General features: G+C 58.5%; 1 protein-coding gene across 7 annotated transcripts; it reads left to right on the forward strand.

Moving 5' to 3' along the window:
• The first annotated feature begins 102 nt into the window (after window positions 1-102).
• On the forward strand, window positions 103-21,392 carry ADCY6 (adenylate cyclase 6). 7 transcript variants are annotated; one of them, XM_073882054.1, is made up of 22 exons: window positions 103-244; window positions 5,548-6,391; window positions 10,049-10,198; window positions 10,591-10,712; window positions 10,806-10,917; window positions 11,056-11,183; window positions 11,686-11,844; window positions 11,928-12,069; window positions 12,191-12,319; window positions 12,592-12,617; window positions 12,852-12,999; window positions 13,244-13,341; window positions 13,524-13,611; window positions 13,792-13,908; window positions 14,190-14,348; window positions 14,634-14,812; window positions 15,733-15,768; window positions 15,852-15,981; window positions 16,297-16,560; window positions 17,378-17,582; window positions 18,405-18,529; window positions 18,749-21,392. In XM_073882054.1, exons 2-22 carry the CDS (start codon window positions 5,549-5,551, stop codon window positions 18,872-18,874), a joined length of 3,486 nt encoding a protein of 1,161 aa, XP_073738155.1. In that variant the 5' UTR covers window positions 103-244; window position 5,548; the 3' UTR covers window positions 18,875-21,392. The 7 variants fall into 7 exon arrangements, with proteins under 7 accessions (XP_073738155.1, XP_025738909.1, XP_073738156.1 ...); XM_025883124.2 differs by lacking the exon at window positions 103-244 and adding an exon at window positions 677-794; XM_073882055.1 differs by lacking the exon at window positions 103-244 and adding an exon at window positions 833-1,951.
• Window positions 21,393-21,581: the final 189 nt, after the last annotated feature.

Raw genomic sequence — 21,581 nt, forward strand, 5'->3', positions numbered from 1 at the left:
AAAGCAGGCCGCGCACACCTGGCGCCCGGTGGAATGAAATCTTAATTAATTATTAAACTGAGTTCCCGCGGGAGGGAGCGGGGCCGTGGCGGCTGGGCGGGAATGGAGGGTGGGGGCCGGGGGAGGGAGGAAGGGTGGAGGAGTGAGGAGTGGGCGCAGGGCGCCGGTTCAGCCCCGGGGGACCCCGGCCGGAAGGAAGCCGACCCTCCGTGCTCCCGGCAGGGGCTAGTCGCCGAGAGACAGAGTGCGTTTGCCGGCGCGCCCGGGGACCCCTGGGTGAGGGTGGGCGGAGAACGCCGCAGGAGGCAGCAGGGGGGGTGGAGGGAAGGGGCAGCGGGCGGGACGGCCCCCTCCCTCGGGGTCTTGATCCCAGAACAGAAGCCGCTTGTTTTCCCAGGACTGGGGGAGGGAGCGGCGGGAGAGAGGAGGGGGCGCGCGGAGGGAGGGGCGCTGCTCGGGCTCCCCCACCCCTACCCAGCTCCTCAGTAGGGGAGTGGGCCCCTGCGCGGGGCCCGGGAGGCGGAGGGGGAGGGGGCGCCCAGACAATAGGAGCTTGTGCCTTTAAGGCGGGGAGTCCGGGAGCCGGCGGGGAGGGGACTTCTGGATCCGGGGTAGAGGGCGGCTGCGCTGGCCAGCAAGGAGGGGGCGCGGGCCGGGCGGACTGCGGACGGCGGGAGGGACGCGGCCGGGACGCGCGGGCACGGAGCAGCACCGCGGGACGGCCGGCCGGCCGGCCGGAGCCCGCGGGGGCGGCGGGGCGGGGGCGCGGGGGAGGCGCGGAGCCCGGCCGGCAGGTGAGCCCGCGCCGAGAAGCGGTAGGGGGAGCGGCGGCGCTGGGGCGCTCGGGTCTCGGGGGGCGTGAAGACTCCCGCGCCGCTCCCGAGAGTTTTTGTTTTGTTGTTGTTGTTGTTGCGGGCACAGAATCGCGCGATGTGGGGAGGCTCGATAGTGTTTGGAGGGGAGCTTGAGGCCGTTGGGACTGGAGAGAGAAATCAGGGCGGAGATGGGGGGCTCAAGGCTCCCACCCTTCACTCCCTTCCTCCACCCGAAGCGCGTGCCCAGCTTGCTGGGACCCGGGGGAAAGGCTTGTACTGGGGGAGGGGCTGGCTGAGGTTTTTGCAGCGGGGCTGTGGGGTGAGCCTCTGAGTTTGGGGTAGAGTGTGATTGTGTTTAGGGGAGGGGGGCAGGCTGGGTGGAGGGATGCCCTCTGCTTGCAAGAGTTCCCTCCACTCCCCTAGCCCCAGACCTTGGCAATGAAAAGGGTGGTGTCTAGGGCCCGCTGCAGGGGGGAGCAGACTTGATTCTCAGCGGGGCCTGACTGGAAACCTAGACGTGGAAGCAGGCGGTGGGGACTCTCTCCCCATGCCCTCCCCTTACCAGAACACCCCTGTGAGGTGGAAAAACCTGGGTGTGGGGGGGTGTTGTGTGGTTGGGCGTGGAAGTGGGAGCCTTCTGCAGTCTTCAGGGAGACCAAGGATCAGGGAAGGGAGGAGAAGGCAGTCCTGGACGTCCAGATACAGGCCCTGGGGGAGGCTCCTCTACATCTGGAAAGGCCTGGAATCAAGGCCCACTTCCCAGCGTGGTGGGCGGTGCTGGCACTTGAAGGGCCCTGCCTGGGCAGCGCCTTCTACCATGAACTTTCTGAAGTCGTTTTAAATCCCCTGGAGCCTCCTTCTGCCAAGGAGGGCAGGGGCAGGGACAGACCGAGGTGGCCAGGAAGAGGGTTTGGGAGAAGCAGTGGGCAGAGCTATCCTTGGGGCTGGGCCTTGGCTTGCCTCAGACTCTGGGTCTCAGGCTGGAGAATCAGGGTTGGGAGGGACTTGAGATCTGGGAGGCACTGGGCCTCCAGCTGCCAAGCTAAATGGATATGGCTCCGGCTGTGGGAGCCAGCGGTGCCTGGAGCTGCAGATCTGTGAGAGAGAGCAAGGACCGGGACCCAGGAGAGGAGGAGGTCAGAGGCACAGGCTCAGGAGCCTGTCCCTAGGGAAGAGGGAGGTGGAAGAGGGAGGTGGTCTGTGGTTAACAGTGATGCGTTGTTTTGGACAGTGAGGGTTGGGGGACCATATAGGGAAGTTTTGTGGCTTTGAACAGTGCCCTCCCCTGTTCCTTGTCATACCAACCTAGTGTGGGGTGCCAGGAGTGCTGGGAGCCTGGTGAGTTCTCCAAGGTGGGTGTTGTCTGGAGTGGAGCTCCAGATGGGATGGGTGCAGTTAGTTGGACAGTTACACAGCTCTGAAACTATCCCCTCTGGGAGATCAGAGTGTCCTGGGGACAGTCATGCATTCTTCTGGACAGTGTCTGCCCCTTCCTCTGTGGGTATGAGCCAGATACTAGGATGTGCTTCCAGGAGGCTGGGAACACAGCCAGAAACAGGTCCTTTGGGAACAGAGGTCTGGGCCATTTGGGGGGTGTGTGTGGTAAATATAGGGCAGGGGACTGGCGAGTAGGAGGAAGGCTGAATGAAGTAAAATGTCATGGTGGGGGTGGTGGGAAACCTGCTCACTCTGGGCTATGTCTCCAGCAGCTCTGGGGGCTGACAGCCGAGGACACCGGGACTGATGGAACCAGGTGTCTGACTGGCTGGGGAGATGTGTGGTCTTGCTTATGACTTTTCTGTCTTTCCGTTTCTTGGACAGGGGCAGAGTTTTGGGTCCAAAGTGGTAATAGGGTGGGGGAGAAGAACTCATTTATCAAGTGTGTACTATGTGACAGATACTGTTGGATTCTTTTCTCACAGCTACTACTATTCCCATTTTACAGATGAAGAAACTGATGCAGGGACATAGTAACGTGTTCAGGGCTGTGGGCTAGCACATAATTACTCTCAGGTTTGAAGCCTGGTCTTGCTCCAAAGATCATGCTTCCAGTGAAGTATTTTGAAGAGCCAGGCTTCCTTTGGTGACTTTTTCCAAATGCCAACCTGACCCAAAGTCTTGGATTTCTGATCTGCCCCTCCAGAGGGTGCTGTTGGTGGTGTGAAGGGGTTGAAGGGCATGCTGCTCTGTGGAGTATGGGAGAAGGGATGCTGAGAGAAGTGGGCTGAGGGTGAACTAGGGATGGGGGTTTCCAGCATGCAGAGAGGTCCCCAGTCTGCCTTCTCTTTTGTGGGCCTCTGGGTGTCTGCTTGAAGCACCACATGTCTGCCCTCCCCACCGTGTCCCCTAGTGAGTACAAATGTCAAGGCTGCTAGCTCTGAAGGTTTAAGTACAAGGAGCCCCAGGGTGCCCTGTGGGCATGGAGGAGGATGACAGTGCTCTCATTGCTAGGAGGCACGCACATGGGGCACGCTGAGGGTGTTGCCCTGGAGTCCTCCCCATCCTGGCTCAAGGCGCTACCCTCGAGGAGACCTGAGATTTGGGTCTGATTCAGTGGCCCGGGATCTCTGTGACTTGGGCCAGCCACATAAAGCTGCTATGCACCTTGTTTTCCTTTCTTTTTTCCCCCCCTGTCAAATCTGTGCTCCAGGTGGCCACAGAAGCAGCTACACAGGGTTTTGGTGAAGATCAGATGGAATTAGGCATGTGAGAGGACCTTGAAAAGTTTAAAGCACAGAGAAAGCATTGTCTGCGGAGCCATTTTAGGAACATCTACTTAGATTCTACTAGGTGTGGCAGACAGGGCAGTGAGCAAAACGGGCCCAAATCCCTGCCTTCATGGAGCTCACATTCCAGTGAGGAGAGACAATGAGCAAATAAGGAAAATATATAGAATGGCAGTTGCTGATAAGAGCTATGGAGAGAAATAAAACATAAAGCTGGGAAGAGAGATAGGGAGCTCCAGGAAAGGGGGTTGCTATTTTAATAGAACGGTCAGAGAAAGACTCACTGATAAGGAGACATTTGAGCTGTGACCTGGAGGAGCTCCTGTAGCGGCAGAGGACACGGCGGCGAGCACCAGGCCGGCCTATGCAGGGTGTGTTGGGGAACAGCAAGGAGGCTCATAGGACTGGAGTGCAGGGAGGAAGATGAAGAGTCATAGGATTATCACTGTTTGTTTTTATTTCACATTAGCTGCTCAATGCAAATGCCCTTGAGGTTGCTTTTTTTTTTTTTTAAGATTTTGTTTATTTATTTGAGAGAGAGAGAGAGAGTGCTGGGAGGGGGGAGAGCAGAGGGACAGAGTGGGAGGGAGACGGAGAGGGAAGGGGAGAGAATCCCAAGCAGACTGTGCACTGAGGGTGCAGCTGACACGGGGCTCGATCTCACCACCCTGAGATCATGACCTGAGCTGAAACCAAGAGTCAGACACTTAACCGACTGAGCCACCCAGACATCCCATCTTGAGCTTTCTGTCTTTTCAACGTATTTCTTTTTTTTTTTTAAGATTTTATTTATTTATTTGACAGAGATAGCAAGAGAGGGAACACAAGCAGGGGGAGTGGGAGGGAGAAGCATGCTTCCCGCTGAGCAGGGAGCCCGATGCCGGGCTCAGTCCCAGGACCCTGGGATCATGACCTGAGCCGAAGGCAGATAGATGCTTAACGACTGAGCCACCCAGGAGCCCCTCAGCATATTTCTTGAGTCCTTACCATGAGCTGGGCTGAGTACTTGGTGCTAGGGATAAAGTGCTGAGCAAAATAGTGATAATCCCTACCCCTCACAAAGTTTATAGTCGGAGGGGTGGGGACACACATTGAACAAGGGGCAATTTAATTATAATTGTGGTAAGTACTATAGAGGAAACACACAGACGGTAAATGGGACGAAATGTAGTCTGGGTTGGGGAGCCGGGACATCTTCCCTGAGGAAGTTCCTTCTAAGCTGTGACCCGAGGAAGAAGTTGAATTTGGCCTGGTGAAGTGTGCGTGGCGTGAGTGTGATGGGGAATGATGTGGAAAGAGATTCCCTTTTGTATAGAGGTCACCGATTGGCAGCTCACAGGCTGAATTCATTCCATAGACGTGACTTACTTGGCTTGCAGTGTTGAAAAATGTGAATTACTTGCCAACATTTAAAAATCAGGAGCTGTCACATTACAGTGTACATTTTTTTCGGCTTCTGTTGAAAATGAGAAGATCAGGCTCTGCTGGGATGCCAGTGGCAGCTATCTACTAGTGTGGGGTGGTGCGTGCCCCTGCCGTTCCGGGCGGGGGGGGGCACTCCGTAGTTCCTCCCACATCTCCTAAGCCGGGGGGGGGGGGGGGGGTTGCCCTGGGCCCCGGGGCCCGGGTGGGCGGGGGGGGGGGGGGGGGGGGCTTTGCTCATTGACACAGGCACTTGAGTTTGTCACCGCCCACGAATCAGTGCTTTTTGGGGAAGAGGTGAACATGTAAGTGTACTACTTGGAGGTCAGGCAGATCTGAGTTCGAATCTCGGTTCTTACGGCTCTGTGGCTCCTTGATCTAGGGCCAGTTACCTCCCTCCCTCTGTCTCCCGTTTTCTGGCCTGTTGAAGGGGGACACCGTCGTCTTCCTCCGGGATTTTATTTGAGTGATATGTTGTCTGAAGGGCTTAGTTTGGCCGTGAACGTACTCAGTTTATGATAGCTACTGGTGGTGGTAGGGAGTGATGGTGGTGTTAATACCAGCTCGTTCCTTTCTCCCGGCAGCATGTCGTGGTTTAGTGGCCTCCTGGTCCCCAAAGTGGATGAACGGAAAACAGCCTGGGGTGAGCGCAATGGGCAGAAGCGTCCACGCCGTGGGACTCGGACCAGTGGCTTCTGCACGCCCCGCTATATGAGCTGCCTCCGGGATGCACAGCCCCCCAGTCCCACCCCTGCAGCGCCCCCTCGGTGCCCCTGGCAGGACGAGGCCTTCGTCCGGAGGGGTGGCCCGGGCAAGGGCCCGGAGCTGGGGCTGCGAGCAGTGGCCCTGGGCTTTGAGGACCCGGAGGCGACGGCCGCCGTGGCCCCTGACGTGACAGCCGGGCGTCGGCGGTCCTGCTGGCGGCGCCTGGCCCAGGTGTTCCAGTCGAAGCAGTTCCGCTCGGCCAAGCTGGAGCGCCTGTACCAGCGGTACTTCTTCCAGATGAACCAGAGCAGCCTGACGCTGCTGATGGCCGTGCTGGTGCTGCTGGCAGCCGTGCTGCTCGCCTTCCACGCGGCGCCCGCCCGCCCCCAGCCCGCCTACGTGGCCCTGCTGGCCGGCGCCGCCACCCTGTTCGTGGCGCTCATGGTGCTGTGCAACCGGCACAGCTTCCGCCAGGACTCCATGTGGGTGGTGAGCTACGTGGTGCTGGGCATCCTGGCCGCTGTGCAGGTGGGGGGGGCCCTGGCAGCCACCCCCCGCAGCCCCTCCGTGGGCCTCTGGTGCCCTGTGTTTTTTGTCTACATCACCTACACGCTCCTACCCATCCGCATGCGCGCAGCTGTCTTCAGTGGCCTGGGCCTGTCCACCCTGCATTTGATCTTGGCCTGGCAGCTCAACCGTGGCGACGCCTTCCTCTGGAAGCAGGTGGGTGGTCGGGGAGGTGGGCCTTGGGACCCCAGGCCAGGAATGAGAAGGGGTGTGGTGATCGAGGGTGGCAGGGGTGTGGGTCATGGGTGGATACTGGGGGCGGGGCTGTGTCCAAGGGGAGGGGCAGATGACGGGAGGCCAAGTTTCAGGGGTGGGCTGCATCTGGGATCTGGAGCTGAGGGCACTGCTGAGGGGAGGGAGGGCCCCGGGACCCAAGCCTGCGCTCTGCAGGCCCCAGTCTGCAGCTCTTTAGCCTGAGGTCCTTGAAGCAGCGTAGTCCATAGATGTGAGGGAGCACTGGAGCCACGAAGTTGATGTCTAGCCCCAGGGTCCTGGGCAGGACCGAGAGGGCGCTGTTGGCTACGGCAGGCCTTGGCATCTCTGGCCCCAAGTTGATAACCTGAGACTCAGGCCCTGGTGCCATCCCTGAAAAGCAGCTCCAGGTGGCGATCTGGAGGGATCAAGCAGGGTTTGGAGGGAGTGAGCAAGGGAGGAGTTGCTTCTCTACTGGACCAAGGCCATCTCTGAGAGGACAGGGAGGGTGACAAGTGGGATCAGTTTTCTCTGGGGCTGGGCGTGGTTTGAGTGGAGTTGGACTGTAGAAAAGAGGGGCATCAGGGTCGGATCTCTTCCTGCCGTCCTCCCACTGAGCACCAGAGCTCCGGCAGCCCTGCCTTGAGGTTCTCTGTCCATGCCAGCTACTGTATCCGGGTTCTGAGTGGTGTGTGGGGTGGGGCTTGACAGCACCATGTTGAGGGAGAAATCATGGCTTGGCTGCGCGCAGACCTGCTGGTCCAACGGGCTGAGTTCTTCTCTGTGAGATCTTAGACAATGAACCTCACTTCTCCCAGCCTTAGTTTCCCAGTCTGTAAAACTGGGATAAAAATAGTATCTACCTCATGAGGTTGCTGTTAGGGCCCCACCCTCTCCCAGGGTGGAGTAGAACCTGGGGGCAGGGAGGTGTGGGAGTGCTGTAGGGGATGGTACCCAGGAAAGGGCCTTCCTGGAAGTCCCTTTCAGAGAGACAAGAGCCTGTGGAGTCTGCCGTTTTGGGTCATCCCCCTGACCAGGGAGCAGAGACCAGGACATCTTGCCTAGCTGATCCTTTAGGGCATAGCCCCTAACCAACATATCTCATGATCTCTTTCTTGGCACCCTGATTTTGAGGGTGCTGTCCTCTGTCTTGCTCAAGTTTTGAGGGAGTCCCGCCTCTGCCTTGCCTAGGGCTTGTGGCCTGTAGCCCACCCTAGCCCCACCCACAAAGAGGAAGTTGCCTGGGGCTTCCAGGGTGAGAAGCTGGGTGCTCTGGCATGATGCCCTTCTCCGCCCAGCTTGTGCTCCGGAACAGAATGTACCTTTTTAAAAGTAACTTTATAGCCCATTTGTTTGTGGAGCAGGCACCCACAGGGCAGTCAGACCTCTTAAAGAGCCAGGGTCTTTCTGCCTCTGCTAGCCCCCCACTTCTCACCAGGGTAGCTATCGCACTGGGCTTTGGAGTTGGACTACCCTCCTGGGGAAGGAGGAGCTTGGAGGTGGTGCCTCCCCAGCCCCCCCCCCACCTCCCCTCCCCGCCTTCTCTCTGGCTGGCCAGGGGTGGGTGGGTGTCTCTTCTCTGCTCTTAGCTGGCATGGTGCCCAGAACCAGGCCGAGGGCCTGACTGGGGAGGCGCAGCCCCGTGGAGGCCAGGATTGTGCCAGCCTCCTGCCTCCCCAGGGGCACCCAGCTGCAGCCTGACCCAGTAGGCCTCAGCAGGCACGTTCTTAGGGTGAGTGGGGAAAGTCACCCCTGCCCCTGTGCCCGTCCCCAGAGCCAGGGTTGCCCATACCCCTTCTCTGAACTGAGAAGGATTGAGTCTCTGTGTCCAGTTGGCCTATGCGAATCTGGATGGCTTGGGGCCATGGCCTCCTTTCTAGGCTCCTTGCACAGCCCCTTTCCAGATCCAGCCCTGCTCACGCTCATGGGAAGGAGCCTTCATTCTCCTCTGACCCACTCATTCAGATGCACTGAGCAGTTTCACCCAGTGGCCCCTCCTGGAGTCTCCTAGAGTGCCCTGGCATCCCTTTTTTCTCACAGTCGATAGGGGTCTGCGTACAGATCTATTTCAGTCTCTCGTCCCCCTTCCCCTTCCCCTTCCCTCCCCCATGACTCACTTTTTCCTCTTGGGCTCCTGGGGCCAGGAAGGGAAGTTGCCTGGTTAACCCCCCCTTTTTCTCCCCCACTGGGGGCTATTCTTAGAAACCCCTAAGGGAGATAGTGTGCCCCCCTCTTCAGCCCTGCTGCTGGAAGGGGGGCCTTGTGAGCTGGACTGGGAAGGGAAGCTAGGAGGCCGTTCCTAGAGGGTCAGAGTGAGAAATGGCTTGGGGGTTTGCTGAACCTACCGCTCCATTTCATCTAAGAAACATGAAACTGAGGCCCCAGAGATTAAGTGACCTGCCCAAGTTTGCAGGACTAGTTCTGGTTCTGGGGAAAGCCCAGAATTCCTGGCTTCCAGTTGGTGCTCTTTCCCTCCCTTCTCCCCAAACCAGAACCCTGCCCCAGCCAACTCTGGGGCGGAGCCACAGGTGCCAGGTTAACCCCTGAATTTCCAGAAACACTGAGGCCAGTTTTCCCTAGACTTGCTCTCCGGTGAGTGCTACTGATGCTGAGGAGGTTCTGACTGTCCTCAGATCGGGGTCCTAGGGCATGGGGCCTGGCTGTGCCAAGAATTGGGAGTGCCGGGGCATGGTGGGCAACCCTTCCCAGGTGGAAGGGAAGGTCCCACATTAGTAGAATTGATGATTCCCAAGCCTGGTCTCTGAGGCTAGGCCTCAAGAGCTTGGGTGAGTGAAGTGAGTAGGAATCTTGGAAATCTGGAATACCGTGCAGTAGGGTTTGGACACAGGCTTTGGAGTCTGACTGTCCTGGGCTCAAGTCCCACACCAGCCACTATTAGCTGTGTGGTTTTGGGCACATTACTTAGCTTCTCTGTGCTGGAGTGCCTTACCTTTAAAATGAGATACTGTTAGCCGTTTCATAGAGTTAGGAGAAATCCGTTAGTTACTGTATACGAGGCAGCTATAGAAATCAGGAATATTAAATAGGAGGTAGCCAACATATTAGCCAATAGTAATAATAGTAGTAATTATCGTAATTATTATATGAAGTTATGTCAGAGCAGGGAGGGACTTTAGAAATCTTCTTACTGTTCCTCTCCAGGTTCTAGATGAGCATACAGAGGCCCAGAGAGATGAGGTGACTTGTCCTGGGCATTGATAGGAGGATGTAGAGCTCAAGGCTCCTGGGTGTTGTCCTGTGAGGAGATCTACATGCAGAAGGAGCAGCATTTGTTTTTTGTTTGCGCTGACTGTGGGGCAGGAAATCGTAGTGTGCTGGGCACAGGCCCCATGACCCACCTTGCCCTGGTTGGTGCTTCTGCTCCCAGGAGTTGTGAAAAGGTCCCATTTCTAGCTGTGGAGTGATCTGGGGAGGGGGCCGGAGTCCTGTGGGAGAAGGGGGAGCTGTGTTAACAGGGGTTGGGACAGCTCGGGGACAGACAGGGCACAGGATCCTGGCTTCCTCCCCGAGGGAAGGCATGCACAGAGAGCCTAGCAAGTTGCACCTGCGCGGGGTGGGGGTGGGGGTGGTCACGCGTCTGCCACTGCTGCCCTCTTGCAGCTGGGTGCCAGCATGTTGCTGTTCATCTGCACCAACATCATCGGCATCTGCACGCACTACCCGGCTGAGGTGTCTCAGCGCCAGGCCTTTCAGGAGACCCGTGGTTACATCCAGGCCCGGCTGCACCTGCAGCATGAGAATCGGCAGCAGGTGGGGCTGCTCTCCCTGTCCGAGGCCTTTCCCGTCCTCACCCCCAAAGAACCCACAGACTGGGTCCGCTGCCTTGTACCACTCCATGGAATAAGTGTGGATGGTCCCCCCCCCCCCGCCCCGATCGTGCATCACACAGGCTGTGTGACGCTGGGGATCCTGTCTTGTCCGAGGGTGGGAGAGCGTAGATGGGAGCACAAGTGAGGGCTGCACGGGGGTGCTCAGAGCGGGCTGGGGCGTGTACCTGCTGTAGGCTCTCATGGGGGAGGTCCAGAAGGGCAGCTCAGGTCTCCAGAGGGGTCTGGGAGGGCCCTGGGGTGGTGGAGGCGTCAGGAGGGGTTGCAGCGTGAGGCCGAGAAGGTAGTGGTGCCCCGTTGAAACCACTGGTCTAGGAACGGCTGCTGCTGTCCGTGTTGCCCCAGCATGTTGCCATGGAGATGAAAGAAGATATCAACACAAAGAAGGAAGACATGATGTTCCACAAGATCTACATCCAGAAGCATGACAATGTCAGGTAGGGGGGGAGGGGGAGGAGCCCGGGAGGGATGGGGGACCAGGGAGTCTTTGAGCGCCACGTGGTCCTTCCATCTTCTGCCATTGTCCACAGCATCCTGTTTGCAGATATTGAAGGCTTCACCAGCCTGGCATCCCAGTGCACCGCACAGGAGCTGGTCATGACCCTGAACGAGCTCTTTGCCCGGTTTGACAAGCTGGCTGCGGTGAGGGGGCTGGGGCTGGGGGTGGCGTGCGCATGGCCTTACTGGGGCGGCCTGGCACGGTGGGGACAGGTGGTGACTCAGGGAGGGTGCTGGGCGGGCAAGAGAGTGAGAGCGCCTCTCCCCAACTCTCCCCTTTAGGAAAATCACTGCCTGAGGATCAAGATCTTAGGGGACTGTTACTACTGTGTGTCGGGGCTGCCGGAGGCCCGGGCAGATCATGCCCACTGCTGTGTGGAGATGGGGGTGGACATGATCGAGGCCATCTCGTAAGCAGTGCCCCTCCCAGGCCTCCTGGAACCGAGGGTGCCCCCACCGACTCCTACCCTTTGACATATCCTCAGGATTTTTCCTCAGTTGTGGCTATTTCTCTGTCTTGGAGGCCCATCACCAGGGAGGGGAATGCATATTTCTTCAGCCTGTGCAGCTGAGGCCCTAGCCAGCCGGGCAGGGTAGGGGAGCCAGCGTGAGGGCATTTGGGCTGGTGCAAGTGCTAGCTGAGCTGGCCGGAGGGGAGAACAGGGACTCCCCCCTTTCTGGCTCAGTTCCACAGGATGCGGCAGGGCCACGGCCGGTGAACATAGTCCTCAAACATTTGTCTCTGAGACCCAGGCAGCCTTTTGCCCACGTCCAGCCAAGGGCTGCGCTCCTGTGCCGCGCATCTGGGTCTGTCCCTGTCTGTCCGGCTCCGAGGGGAGTGAAGGGCCTGAGCTCTGGGCTGGGAGTGGGGAGGACCGTGCCAGGAGCTGAACTGGAGCCGCCTCCTCCCAGGCTGGTGCGTGAGGTGACCGGTGTGAACGTGAACATGCGCGTGGGCATCCACAGCGGGCGTGTGCACTGTGGCGTCCTTGGCCTGCGGAAGTGGCAGTTCGACGTGTGGTCCAATGACGTGACGCTGGCCAACCACATGGAGGCGGGGGGCCGGGCCGGGTGAGTGTGGGGTACAGGTGGTGAGGGACGGGGACGGGAATGAGGTGGGCAAGCCCAGGCTTCACCCTCCTGTTCCCTCCCAGCCGAATCCATATCACCCGGGCCACGCTGCAGTACCTGAATGGGGACTATGAGGTGGAGCCAGGCCGCGGCGGTGAGCGTAACGCCTACCTCAAGGAGCAGCACATTGAGACCTTCCTCATCCTGGGAGCCAGCCAGAAACGGGTCAGGCCGGGGTGGGGGCGTGGGGGGGGGGGAGGCAGGCAGGGAGGAGGGCAAATGTGGGCAGCAGACAGATTTCTTCTCCGGGCCCCTTTTCTGATCCTGCACCCGGCTGCCTGCACAGAAAGAGGAGAAGGCCATGCTGGCCAAGCTGCAGCGGACACGGGCCAACTCCATGGAAGGGCTGATGCCCCGCTGGGTGCCTGACCGTGCCTTCTCCCGGACCAAGGACTCCAAGGCTTTCCGCCAGATGGTGAGGGGCCCGCGGCACTAGGACCTGAGGCCTCACTTGCCTGACACTCTGTACCCCCCCTTCTCTCTTCTGCCTTCCTTGTTGTGGCTCCTGCGTCTCCACGTACGACTTTTGGTATTGGGGGCAGGAGGAATGACTTCATACCAGGGGTCCCGAGCCCCGCAGAGTACATGGGGGGATCCCTCAGTGCACCGTTGGGGATGGGGAAGGGATGATGGAGGTGAGGGTGGTCTGCCCTTCACCTCACTGGCACACTTTGTCCCTTTCTCCAGGGCATTGATGACTCCAGCAAAGACAAGTAAGTCAGGTTATCGAGGAGGGGGGAAGAGTAGGAGGGAAGGCACTTGCAGCCTGGGACAGGGCTGCGGGGAGCTGAGGCCCCCTCTTTCCTGGACCTTAGGTGTGTCATGGGGGAGCCAGGGCCACACCCCCGCTCACTCTGTTCTTGGGTGCTGCCCATGCCCTTCCCTTCTCATTGCCTCTCACATGGCACTGCTCATGCCCCTGGTGAAGCCATGTCCCCTGCCCTCAGCCGGGGTGCCCAAGATGCCCTGAACCCCGAGGATGAGGTAGATGAGTTCCTGGGCCGTGCCATCGATGCCCGCAGCATTGATCAGCTACGGAAGGACCACGTGCGCCGCTTCCTGCTCACCTTCCAGAGAGAGGATCTTGAAAAGAAGGTTTGGGGGATTTGAGAGGCAGAGGGACGAGGGCCGGGCGAGGAGGGGAGGTCCAGGCAGGAAGGCTGAGCACAAGTGAGGGAACAGGAGAGGTTATTTTGGGAATGGGGGGAGAGGCGCGACCACAGGGCACAGGGGGGATTCCTATCACCGGGGCCACTGCTTCCCCTCCTTGGGGCCCCGGGGAGTGCCCTGCCTCCCCCAGGGCAGAGCCCAGCGCCCAGCTCAGCCTCCTCCCCCTCAGTACTCACGGAAGGTGGACCCCCGCTTCGGAGCCTACGTGGCCTGTGCGCTGCTGGTCTTCTGCTTCATCTGCTTTATCCAGCTCCTCGTCTTCCCACAGTGAGAGCCCTGTCCCCCCTCACTCTGCTTCTCTTCCCTCCACCACTTCCCAGAACCTTCCCGGACACCCATGCCCTGCAAGCTTACGGTCCGTGGAGCCCGCACCCCGCCCATCTGGGGAGTGGGACAAGGACGCCCAGATACCCCAGAGTAACGTTCCTCCCGGCCCCCTTCTGCCGCAGTTCAACCCTGCTGCTTGGGATCTATGCCGGTATCTTCCTGCTGTTGCTGACCACCGTGCTGACCTGTGCCGTGCCCTCCTGCGGCTCTGTACGTTGGGGGTTCTTCCAGGGCTGGTGGGGGCGGGCGCTGGCTGGGCTGGGCTGGTAAGGCACGTGGGGACAGGGAGGAGGAGGCCAGGCCTCCCCCCGCCCGCCGGGCCCCATCCCTGGTTGGCCTTCCCCCTTGGCTGACACCGTCTTTAACTCCCGGTCTCTGGCCTGTCCGCAGCTCTTCCCCAAGGCCCTGCGACGTCTTTCCCGCAGCATTGTCCGCTCTCGGGCACACAGCACTGTGGTTGGCATCTTTTCAGTCTTGCTTGTGTTCACCTCTGCCATCGCCAACATGGTAAAGGTCCAGTGGGGACTCTTCTTCCCTTCGTCTGTGCCAAGCACTGCTCTGGGCCCTGGGGGTAGGCAGAGGAAGAAGGCCCATTTCCTGCCCTCCTAGAACTCGTTATGCCAAAGGAGGGGATGAGGTTAACTCGAGTCCCCCTTTCTCCTTGCTCTCTGTACCTTCTGTCACCCTCAGTGAGAACTTTGATCTCCAGGGTATAAGGCAGGGGGGCATGGCCCTTGTAACCACTCCCCTCCGTGCTTACCCTGATGTGTCTCCCCCAACTTTTGCAGTTTACCTGTAACCACACCCCCATACGGACCTGCGCAGCCCGGATGCTGAATGTAACACCCGCTGACATCACCGCCTGCCACCTGCAGCACCTCAATTACTCTCTGGGCCTGGATGCTCCCCTGTGTGAGGGCACCGCACCCACTTGCAGCTTCCCTGAGGTGTCCAAGCCATGCTCAGGCGGGAATGGGTTGGGGTTCCAATCAGTACTAGTTGTCGACTCCTCTGGGTCAGGCCTGGCGATGGGCACTGGGGGCCCAGGTCTCACCAGCGTCCCTGTGGCAGAAGCAGCCAGGGGCCCTGGTGTGCTGGGGGGCGGGGTGTGGAGGCTGAAGGAGCTTTGGGTTTGAGGTTGTGGAGGGGAGTGCAGGGCTCTTCCTGCATGGGGTCGGGGGTGCCGTGGCTTCATCCAACACCACCTCTGCCATCGCCCCCTCCCCCCCCAGTACTTCGTTGGGAACATGCTGCTGAGTCTCTTGGCCAGCTCTGTCTTCCTGCACATCAGTAGCATCGGGAAGTTGGCCATGATCTTTGTCCTGGGGCTCATCTATTTGGTGCTGCTTCTGCTGGGCCCCCCAGCCACCATCTTTGACAACTATGACCTGCTGCTTGGTGTCCATGGCTTGTGAGTTTATCCTCAACCCCTTTCACTCCCTAGGAGCCTCCTGACCCTGCTGGTCACTGTGAGTCTCTCTGGTGCCCAGGTCTCTGTGCCCTTGGAATGCTATCACTCACCCCTCACCTGTGGCGGAAAAGGAGGCAGGGGAGGAGCTCCCAGCACGTGACTTCACAGTCACCCCAAGGAAACCCCAGTCCTGGGAAGTCCCTGTATCTTTAGGCCAGACATTTAAAAAAATTCCCTCTCTCATTTGCATGGTTTCTTCGTACACATTCTCTTAACCACTTGTAGGTCACACAGCTGCTTTGTGGCAGAGCCCTGGCTGGGAACCAAAACGTCTGACTCCTGCTTAGGGCCTTTGGCGGGGTTACCACACTGGCTTTTCCTCTGCAAACCCCATCCCTTGTGATATGGGGCCATCGCTTGGTGTGGTGGTAGGAAAAGCCTCTGGAGTCCACTTGGGTTTGAATCCCGCTCTGTTGCTCATTAGCTGTGTGACCTTGGGCAGGTGAGTTAACGTGTCTGAGCCTCAGTTTCCTCATCTGTAAAATGGCAGTGGCACCTGTATCGTAGGGGATTGTAAAGATCATGGTAACTAACCTTTGTCGAAGCCTTCCTGCACGCCAGGTGCCGCGCTAGGCCTCTTGTGCGTGTTATTTAGATCTCGTCCCTCTTTTACTGCTGAGGAAACAGGCCTAGACTTAAGCAACTTGTTCCGGGTCACAGGACAGGTAAGTCGAGGAGCCAGGAGTGGAACCTTCTCTTAACCTCTGCTCTTAACGAGTTCGTGTAAGCAAAGGCCCTGGCCCTGTGCCTGATTTTATGCTCTGTGCTCGGTAAATGCAGTTTCTGCCTCCCCTTCCCTCTGCCCCCACCCAGCAACCCAAGAAGAACCGATGACGTTGTTTCTTGTATCTTCTTGCCAGGGCTTCTTCCAATGAGACTTTCGATGGGCTGGACTGGTGAGTGAGGGCTCTGGGGCGGGGAAGGGTAAGGCTGCCCCGTGCCTCTTTCAGACCCTGAGCTTGCCTCTGCTTACCCTCAGCCCAGCTGCGGGGAGGGTGGCGCTCAAGTACATGACCCCCGTGATTCTGCTGGTTTTCGCACTGGCGCTGTATCTGCACGCCCAGCAGGTGGAATCGACTGCGCGTCTGGACTTCCTCTGGAAGCTGCAGGTGACCGAGCGCGGGCCTCTGGGGCAGGGGGAGGGTCCTGGGGACGGGACCTGGGCCAAGCCAGAAATGCATCTTGTCAGCTGGCCGAGGCTCGGGCCGCCCAAGCCCACCCTGGCTCCGAGCCTTCTCTGCGCCCACCCCTTCACCCCTGCGTCATCCTGTCCCTGCTCTTCACCCCTGCCTGTTCTTTAGGTCCCATCCGGCCATGCCTGCCTTCTTCCCCGTGATTCCCTCTGATGCCTGTCTGCAGGCATCGGCCGCTGTACCCGCCCCTTGTGAATGTTGGGCCATGGGTGATGGGTGTGGTGTCCACAGGCAACAGGGGAGAAGGAGGAGATGGAGGAACTCCAGGCTTACAACCGAAGGCTGCTGCACAACATTCTGCCCAAGGACGTGGCTGCCCACTTCCTGGCCCGGGAGCGCCGGAACGACGAGCTCTACTATCAGTCGTGCGAGTGCGTGGCCGTCATGTTCGCCTCCATCGCCAACTTCTCCGAGTTTTACGTGGAGCTGGAGGCCAACAACGAGGGCGTCGAGTGCCTGCGGCTGCTCAACGAGATCATCGCCGACTTCGATGAGGTGCTTGTCTGGTTGCTGTTGCCGCCGAGCAGCTGGGGGGGGGGCGGCTGGGGGAGTGGGGAGAACTTCGGATGGGAAGGCTGGGTTTGGAGGGGTAGCTGGATGGCGGGGGAGGGAGGGTGGATGGGACCCTGAGATGTCGGGGTAGGAGTCGGGGGGGCACAGCAGAGGCAAGGACAAGGACCCGCCGGGGTGTCCGAGGCAGCAAGGAGCTCGGCCTCAGTGCGGCGGGGCCGTCACTGCCAGGGAGCAAAGGACAGGAGGCTCGGGGGGGGGGGGGGACGGGATGGGTATCAGCTGGGTGTCACTGGATACGAAAGCACTGGTCTGCGGACAGAGCCCCATGTGAGCCCAAGGAAGCAAGATGGGCCCCTGAATAGAGAAAATGGAAGCGAGCATGAGGAAGTATCCTGAATATCCAGGTCAGGAATGAGCCATTTACTGTTTTGGAGCCAAGTCACTTCTTCACTCTGGCACTCAGTTTCCCAAAAAGTGACAGTTAGAATAACTGGTGGCTAATATCCCTTCTGTGGTCCCGGATTCTGCGAGGGAGCTTTTGAAGCTGAGCTGAAGCTGTACGCGTTAAGTCCTGGCCTGGGGTTCTGACGGACTGCCTGGCGAAGGAGCCCTGTGTTCCGGCTCCTTGGTCCCGCCTTGAGAACGACAGCTGGAAGGCGGGGGCACACTCACTCGAAGGAGGGGAGCTGTTGAAACAGGGAAGCGGGGAGAGGCCGAGGCAGGGCAAGAGTGAGCATCGGGCAGGGTGCGTGCGTTTGGCCTCTCTGCCTTGACAGTCGGGTCTCCCCGTGCTGGCCAGATCATCAGCGAGGAGCGGTTCCGGCAGCTGGAGAAGATCAAGACCATCGGTAGCACCTACATGGCGGCCTCAGGGCTGAACGCCAGCACCTACGATCAGGCAGGCCGCTCCCACATCACCGCCCTGGCCGACTACGCCATGCGGCTCATGGAGCAGATGAAACACATCAATGAGCACTCCTTCAACAATTTCCAGATGAAGATTGGTGAGATGGCCTGGTTGCATGGGGGCTCTTCCCAGGGCTGCTTCTGGGTGAGGCCAAGGAAGCAGCCTAGGGGTGGTGTCACAGACGCCCCATCAGGAATCCTGCGGGATGTCCTTTTCTCCCACCTCCTGTCTCGTCTCACGTTTAGAACAGAGATCATTCGTTGAGGGCCTACTGTGTGCTAGGCCCTGTCCTAGACATTTTAATCTTCACGTTGTCATCCCCTTTTACGGATAGAGACTGACTCTCAGGTTAAAATAACTTGGCCACGGCCAAACAGCTAGTAGATGGCTGCAGTGGGATTCAAAACCGGGTTTATTTACACTCCAGTACCTGTGTCCTTATGTATGGCCAGTCTGAGAGGCACCTCTGAGATGAGCTGGGAGCTGGTGGGTGGGAGGAGCGGTTAACGGCGTGGGTTCTGGAGTCACTCTGGTGTGAACTCTGGCTGTTCCACTTACTGGCTTATTTAGCACGTTGCCCAACTCCTCTCAGCTCCCCAAGGCTATCTGTAAAATGGGCATGATACCTACCATTGAGGGCCGTTGAGGGGATGAAGTAATGGAATGCAAAATGCTTCCCGGAGGGGTTGGCGCAGAGCGAGCTTTTAGTGGATTTAGCTACTGTGATGGCAGTGGCTGTCTTCACTCAGGGGAGCGCCTCAGGACATGCCCAGATCTGCCATTTTTTACAACCAGGACACTTGTCCCTTTGTCACTTTCTTCTCTGGGTCCTTCTAAAGGTTCCAGGAGGTGGGATGACTCCCTGGGCTGACCCTGGAATGTCATTAGTCTCAGTTTTTTCCTGCTGTCCCCATCGCAGGGCTGAACATGGGCCCAGTCGTGGCAGGTGTCATTGGGGCTCGGAAGCCGCAGTATGACATCTGGGGGAACACAGTGAATGTCTCTAGCCGTATGGACAGCACGGGGGTCCCTGACCGAATCCAGGTGAGGGGGATGTGGGCAGAGGCTGGGAAGGGTATGGGTCTAGAGGGCTTCTGCAGGTCCCTCTCTGAGGTCAGCTAGGACAGCGGTAGGGTGGCAGTGTTCTGTGGTTGGGGGGGTGTGTGGTTTGGGGTGGGGCTAGCATGATCAGAGAACCCCTGGACCCCTACAAATGCAGTAGGAAGGATGCCAGGCTAAATGGGTTCCCCTCCCATCCCCCAGGTGACCACGGACTTGTACCAGGTTCTAGCTGCCAAAGGCTACCAGCTGGAGTGTCGAGGGGTGGTCAAGGTGAAGGGCAAGGGGGAGATGACCACCTACTTCCTCAACGGGGGCCCCCCCAGTTAACAGGGCCCAGCTACAGATTCAGCTGTCAGGACCAAGGTGGGCATCTGAGTGGACTCTGGGCTCGCTTGGTGGAGCCATGGCAGGGGGCACGAAGCCTCTAGACCTTGCTGACCACAGAAGGGAGCACACCAGCAGGCTGTGCTTGGATCATGCTCGTCTGCCCTCAGGCTGGTGAACACAAGGGATACCAAGAGGATTATGCAAGTGACTTTTACTTTTCCAACTGGGATAGGGCTGTTGCCTCTTTGTTCCAGCTTTCGGGAGCCAGGGGGCCGGTGGGGGGGTGGAGGGGGGCAGCAGTAGAGGTGGAAGGAGACCTCCTGCCTGAGGGATTAAAATGGCAGCTTGCCATGCCTACCCTTTCCCTGTCTGTCTGGGCAACAGACTCAGGGCTGGGCCCTTCCTTTCCCTCTTTTTCCTGGGAATATTTTGTACAAAGACTGGGGCAGGCCTGAGGAGTGCCTATTCCATGCTTGCCTCTGCTATGCCTGCATCCCCAGCACTGGCCTTGGGTACCCCACCCTGGTCAGTTCTCCCTCCTAGGCACAGGGCAGAGGAGGGAGATGCCCTGGGGACCCAGCTCTGTCCATGTTTCAGGGGAATGTTTCCATTTGCCAAATCCTAGTCCCATGATCTGTCCCCAAAGGGGAACAAAGGGACTTTTGACAGCTCAGATTTAGCCCCAGTTCCTGCACAGCTCCAGGGAAAGGGGCATCTGGCCTCATTGGTACTGTGAAAATGCCCAGCCAGAGAGCAAGTGGGTGTGTGCGGATGTCAGAAGACCAGGAGTTGAAAGTTCACGGGCAGGTGCCAAAGAGAGCAGGCCAGCCAGGGAGCGGGGTGGTACCAGACTCTTGATCTGAGGGCCCCACTGGGGTCATGATCAGGTCACTCTGCCCCGCGCGCCCCCCCCCCCCCCCCCTCCTCTCTTGCTGTCTGCTGGCAAGGGGACACAGAGCATCTCTACCCATTCTGTTGCCAAATAGAAAAGGGTCAGGGCACGGAGGAGAGTGACCCTGATCTCAAACTCGTCCTCCCAAGTCTTTGGCCCTGGGGAGGGCCTGTGTGTCTGTGTAATGTGTGTGCATGTTGGCCTTTGTGTGTGCAGCTGTTTCCCAGGTCTGTGTGTGTCCTTGTGCTCCTCCTCAGCTCTCTGCCCGGGGTTGCCTCTCTCCTGTGGGCCTCTGTCTTCTGGGAATAAGGCAGGGCTTCTGATTTCAAGGGATGGAGAGAGATGCCTAGGTTGCACAGGAGTGGCATGGGGTGTGGTTGCAAGAGGAAGGTGGCCCTGGTGAGAGGAGTCGCTTTTTGTGCCAAATCCCTAAGTGCCATTTGGGGGCCGCATGTGCAGCCTGACTGTCTCCCTGCCTGGGGCAGGGACCCAAGCGCCTGCTTGAGCCTCAGTGCTCCGTGCACTTGAACTGTCTGGGGTTTGGTGGGCAGAGGCTCAGGAATTTCCTGGGTTCCCCAGCTGGTGGTATACTTTGGGACCGAGGTAGCATGGGGTCTCTCTGAGGACCCAGGTTCTGGTACTAGGGGATAGGGCAAGGGAACCTGAGACTTGGCGTTCCGCAGCCTTCAGTCTCAGTCTAGCGTGTTCCTGGCTCCCCAGTCCCCATGAAGCCTGCAAGGCCTAGAAGGAGGGTTGGAAGGTTGGACTCTAGATTCCCTTCCTATCTCTGCCTTCCTTTTACTCCTTTCCTTGCAGCCTCCTTGCCTCAGGCCTGAATTAGTTGGTGCCTTGGTTTTTCTGTCTGTACCTATTTAAGTCAGAGGCATTAGCCTGAATCTTGCTTGAACATCATTTTGTCTTGGAGGTGATGAGAGAGACAGAGGAGAGAGGGTCCCAGAGTTGCTGGGTTTGGGGAATGGAAGGGATAGGTGGTACTCTTGCCCTTCCTCGTGCCCTTTCTGACTCAAGCTCCTTGCAGAGGCCTGGTTTCTGGCTCGTATTGCCTCCCTTGGGGGATCTTCATGCATTGACCAAACGGGCCATCGGGCACTTCATTAGCCATGGCTAGGAGGAGGGGAAAAGACTAGTTGGTCCAGACAGAAAATCAACTTCCTTTCCCCAGCCATATCCCTGGATAGGAAGGGACTGCTTGGAGCCCTGGGTTGGGGGTGAGGGTGTAAGGAGACCAGAGTGGGAAGACCTCAGTCTTCGGTGAGTTGTCTTTGCTTCTTGCCAAGTGGGAGGGGCCTGTCCACACCCACTCCCCATACCACAGTGCCAGCCATGCCCTTCTCCTGGGCTACCATCGGCCCCTTTCTCACCAGGTGATGGGGGAAGTCAGTGGATGGGAGGCCCATGGACTTTGGTTTTATAATGTAACCACTGTGGGGCGGGGGAGGGTGGTGTATCATGTATTTCAGTGAAATATTTAATATATTTAAATATCAATAAAATCAAATTCTTTGTAAAATTCCTAGCTCTCTGAAGATGTTCTGGGCCCTGGGTTGGGTCAGAAGTGGCAGAGCTGGGTACAGGAGGCAGCCTCCTGCTGGAGGGCTCTGAGCCTCTTTTCCTCTGTGGTTAGAGGGCTTCTTCTGGTTTTCTCGCTGCGAAGGTGAAGCTGCAGTCTTCAGAGAGCATGACTACTCTAGACCCTTTAGCATCATGAGAACCAGTGTGTGTCTTCCCAGACTTGTTACTCTGACACCTGCCATTCATGAGGTCAAGACCCCCTTGGTGGTCTTTTCTGTACCC

Source organism: Callorhinus ursinus, unplaced genomic scaffold (assembly GCF_003265705.2).
Source record: "Callorhinus ursinus isolate GAN/ISIS: 27379988/994484 unplaced genomic scaffold, GSC_fseal_2.0 scaffold44, whole genome shotgun sequence".
In the NCBI taxonomy this organism is placed as follows: Eukaryota; Metazoa; Chordata; class Mammalia; order Carnivora; family Otariidae; genus Callorhinus; species Callorhinus ursinus.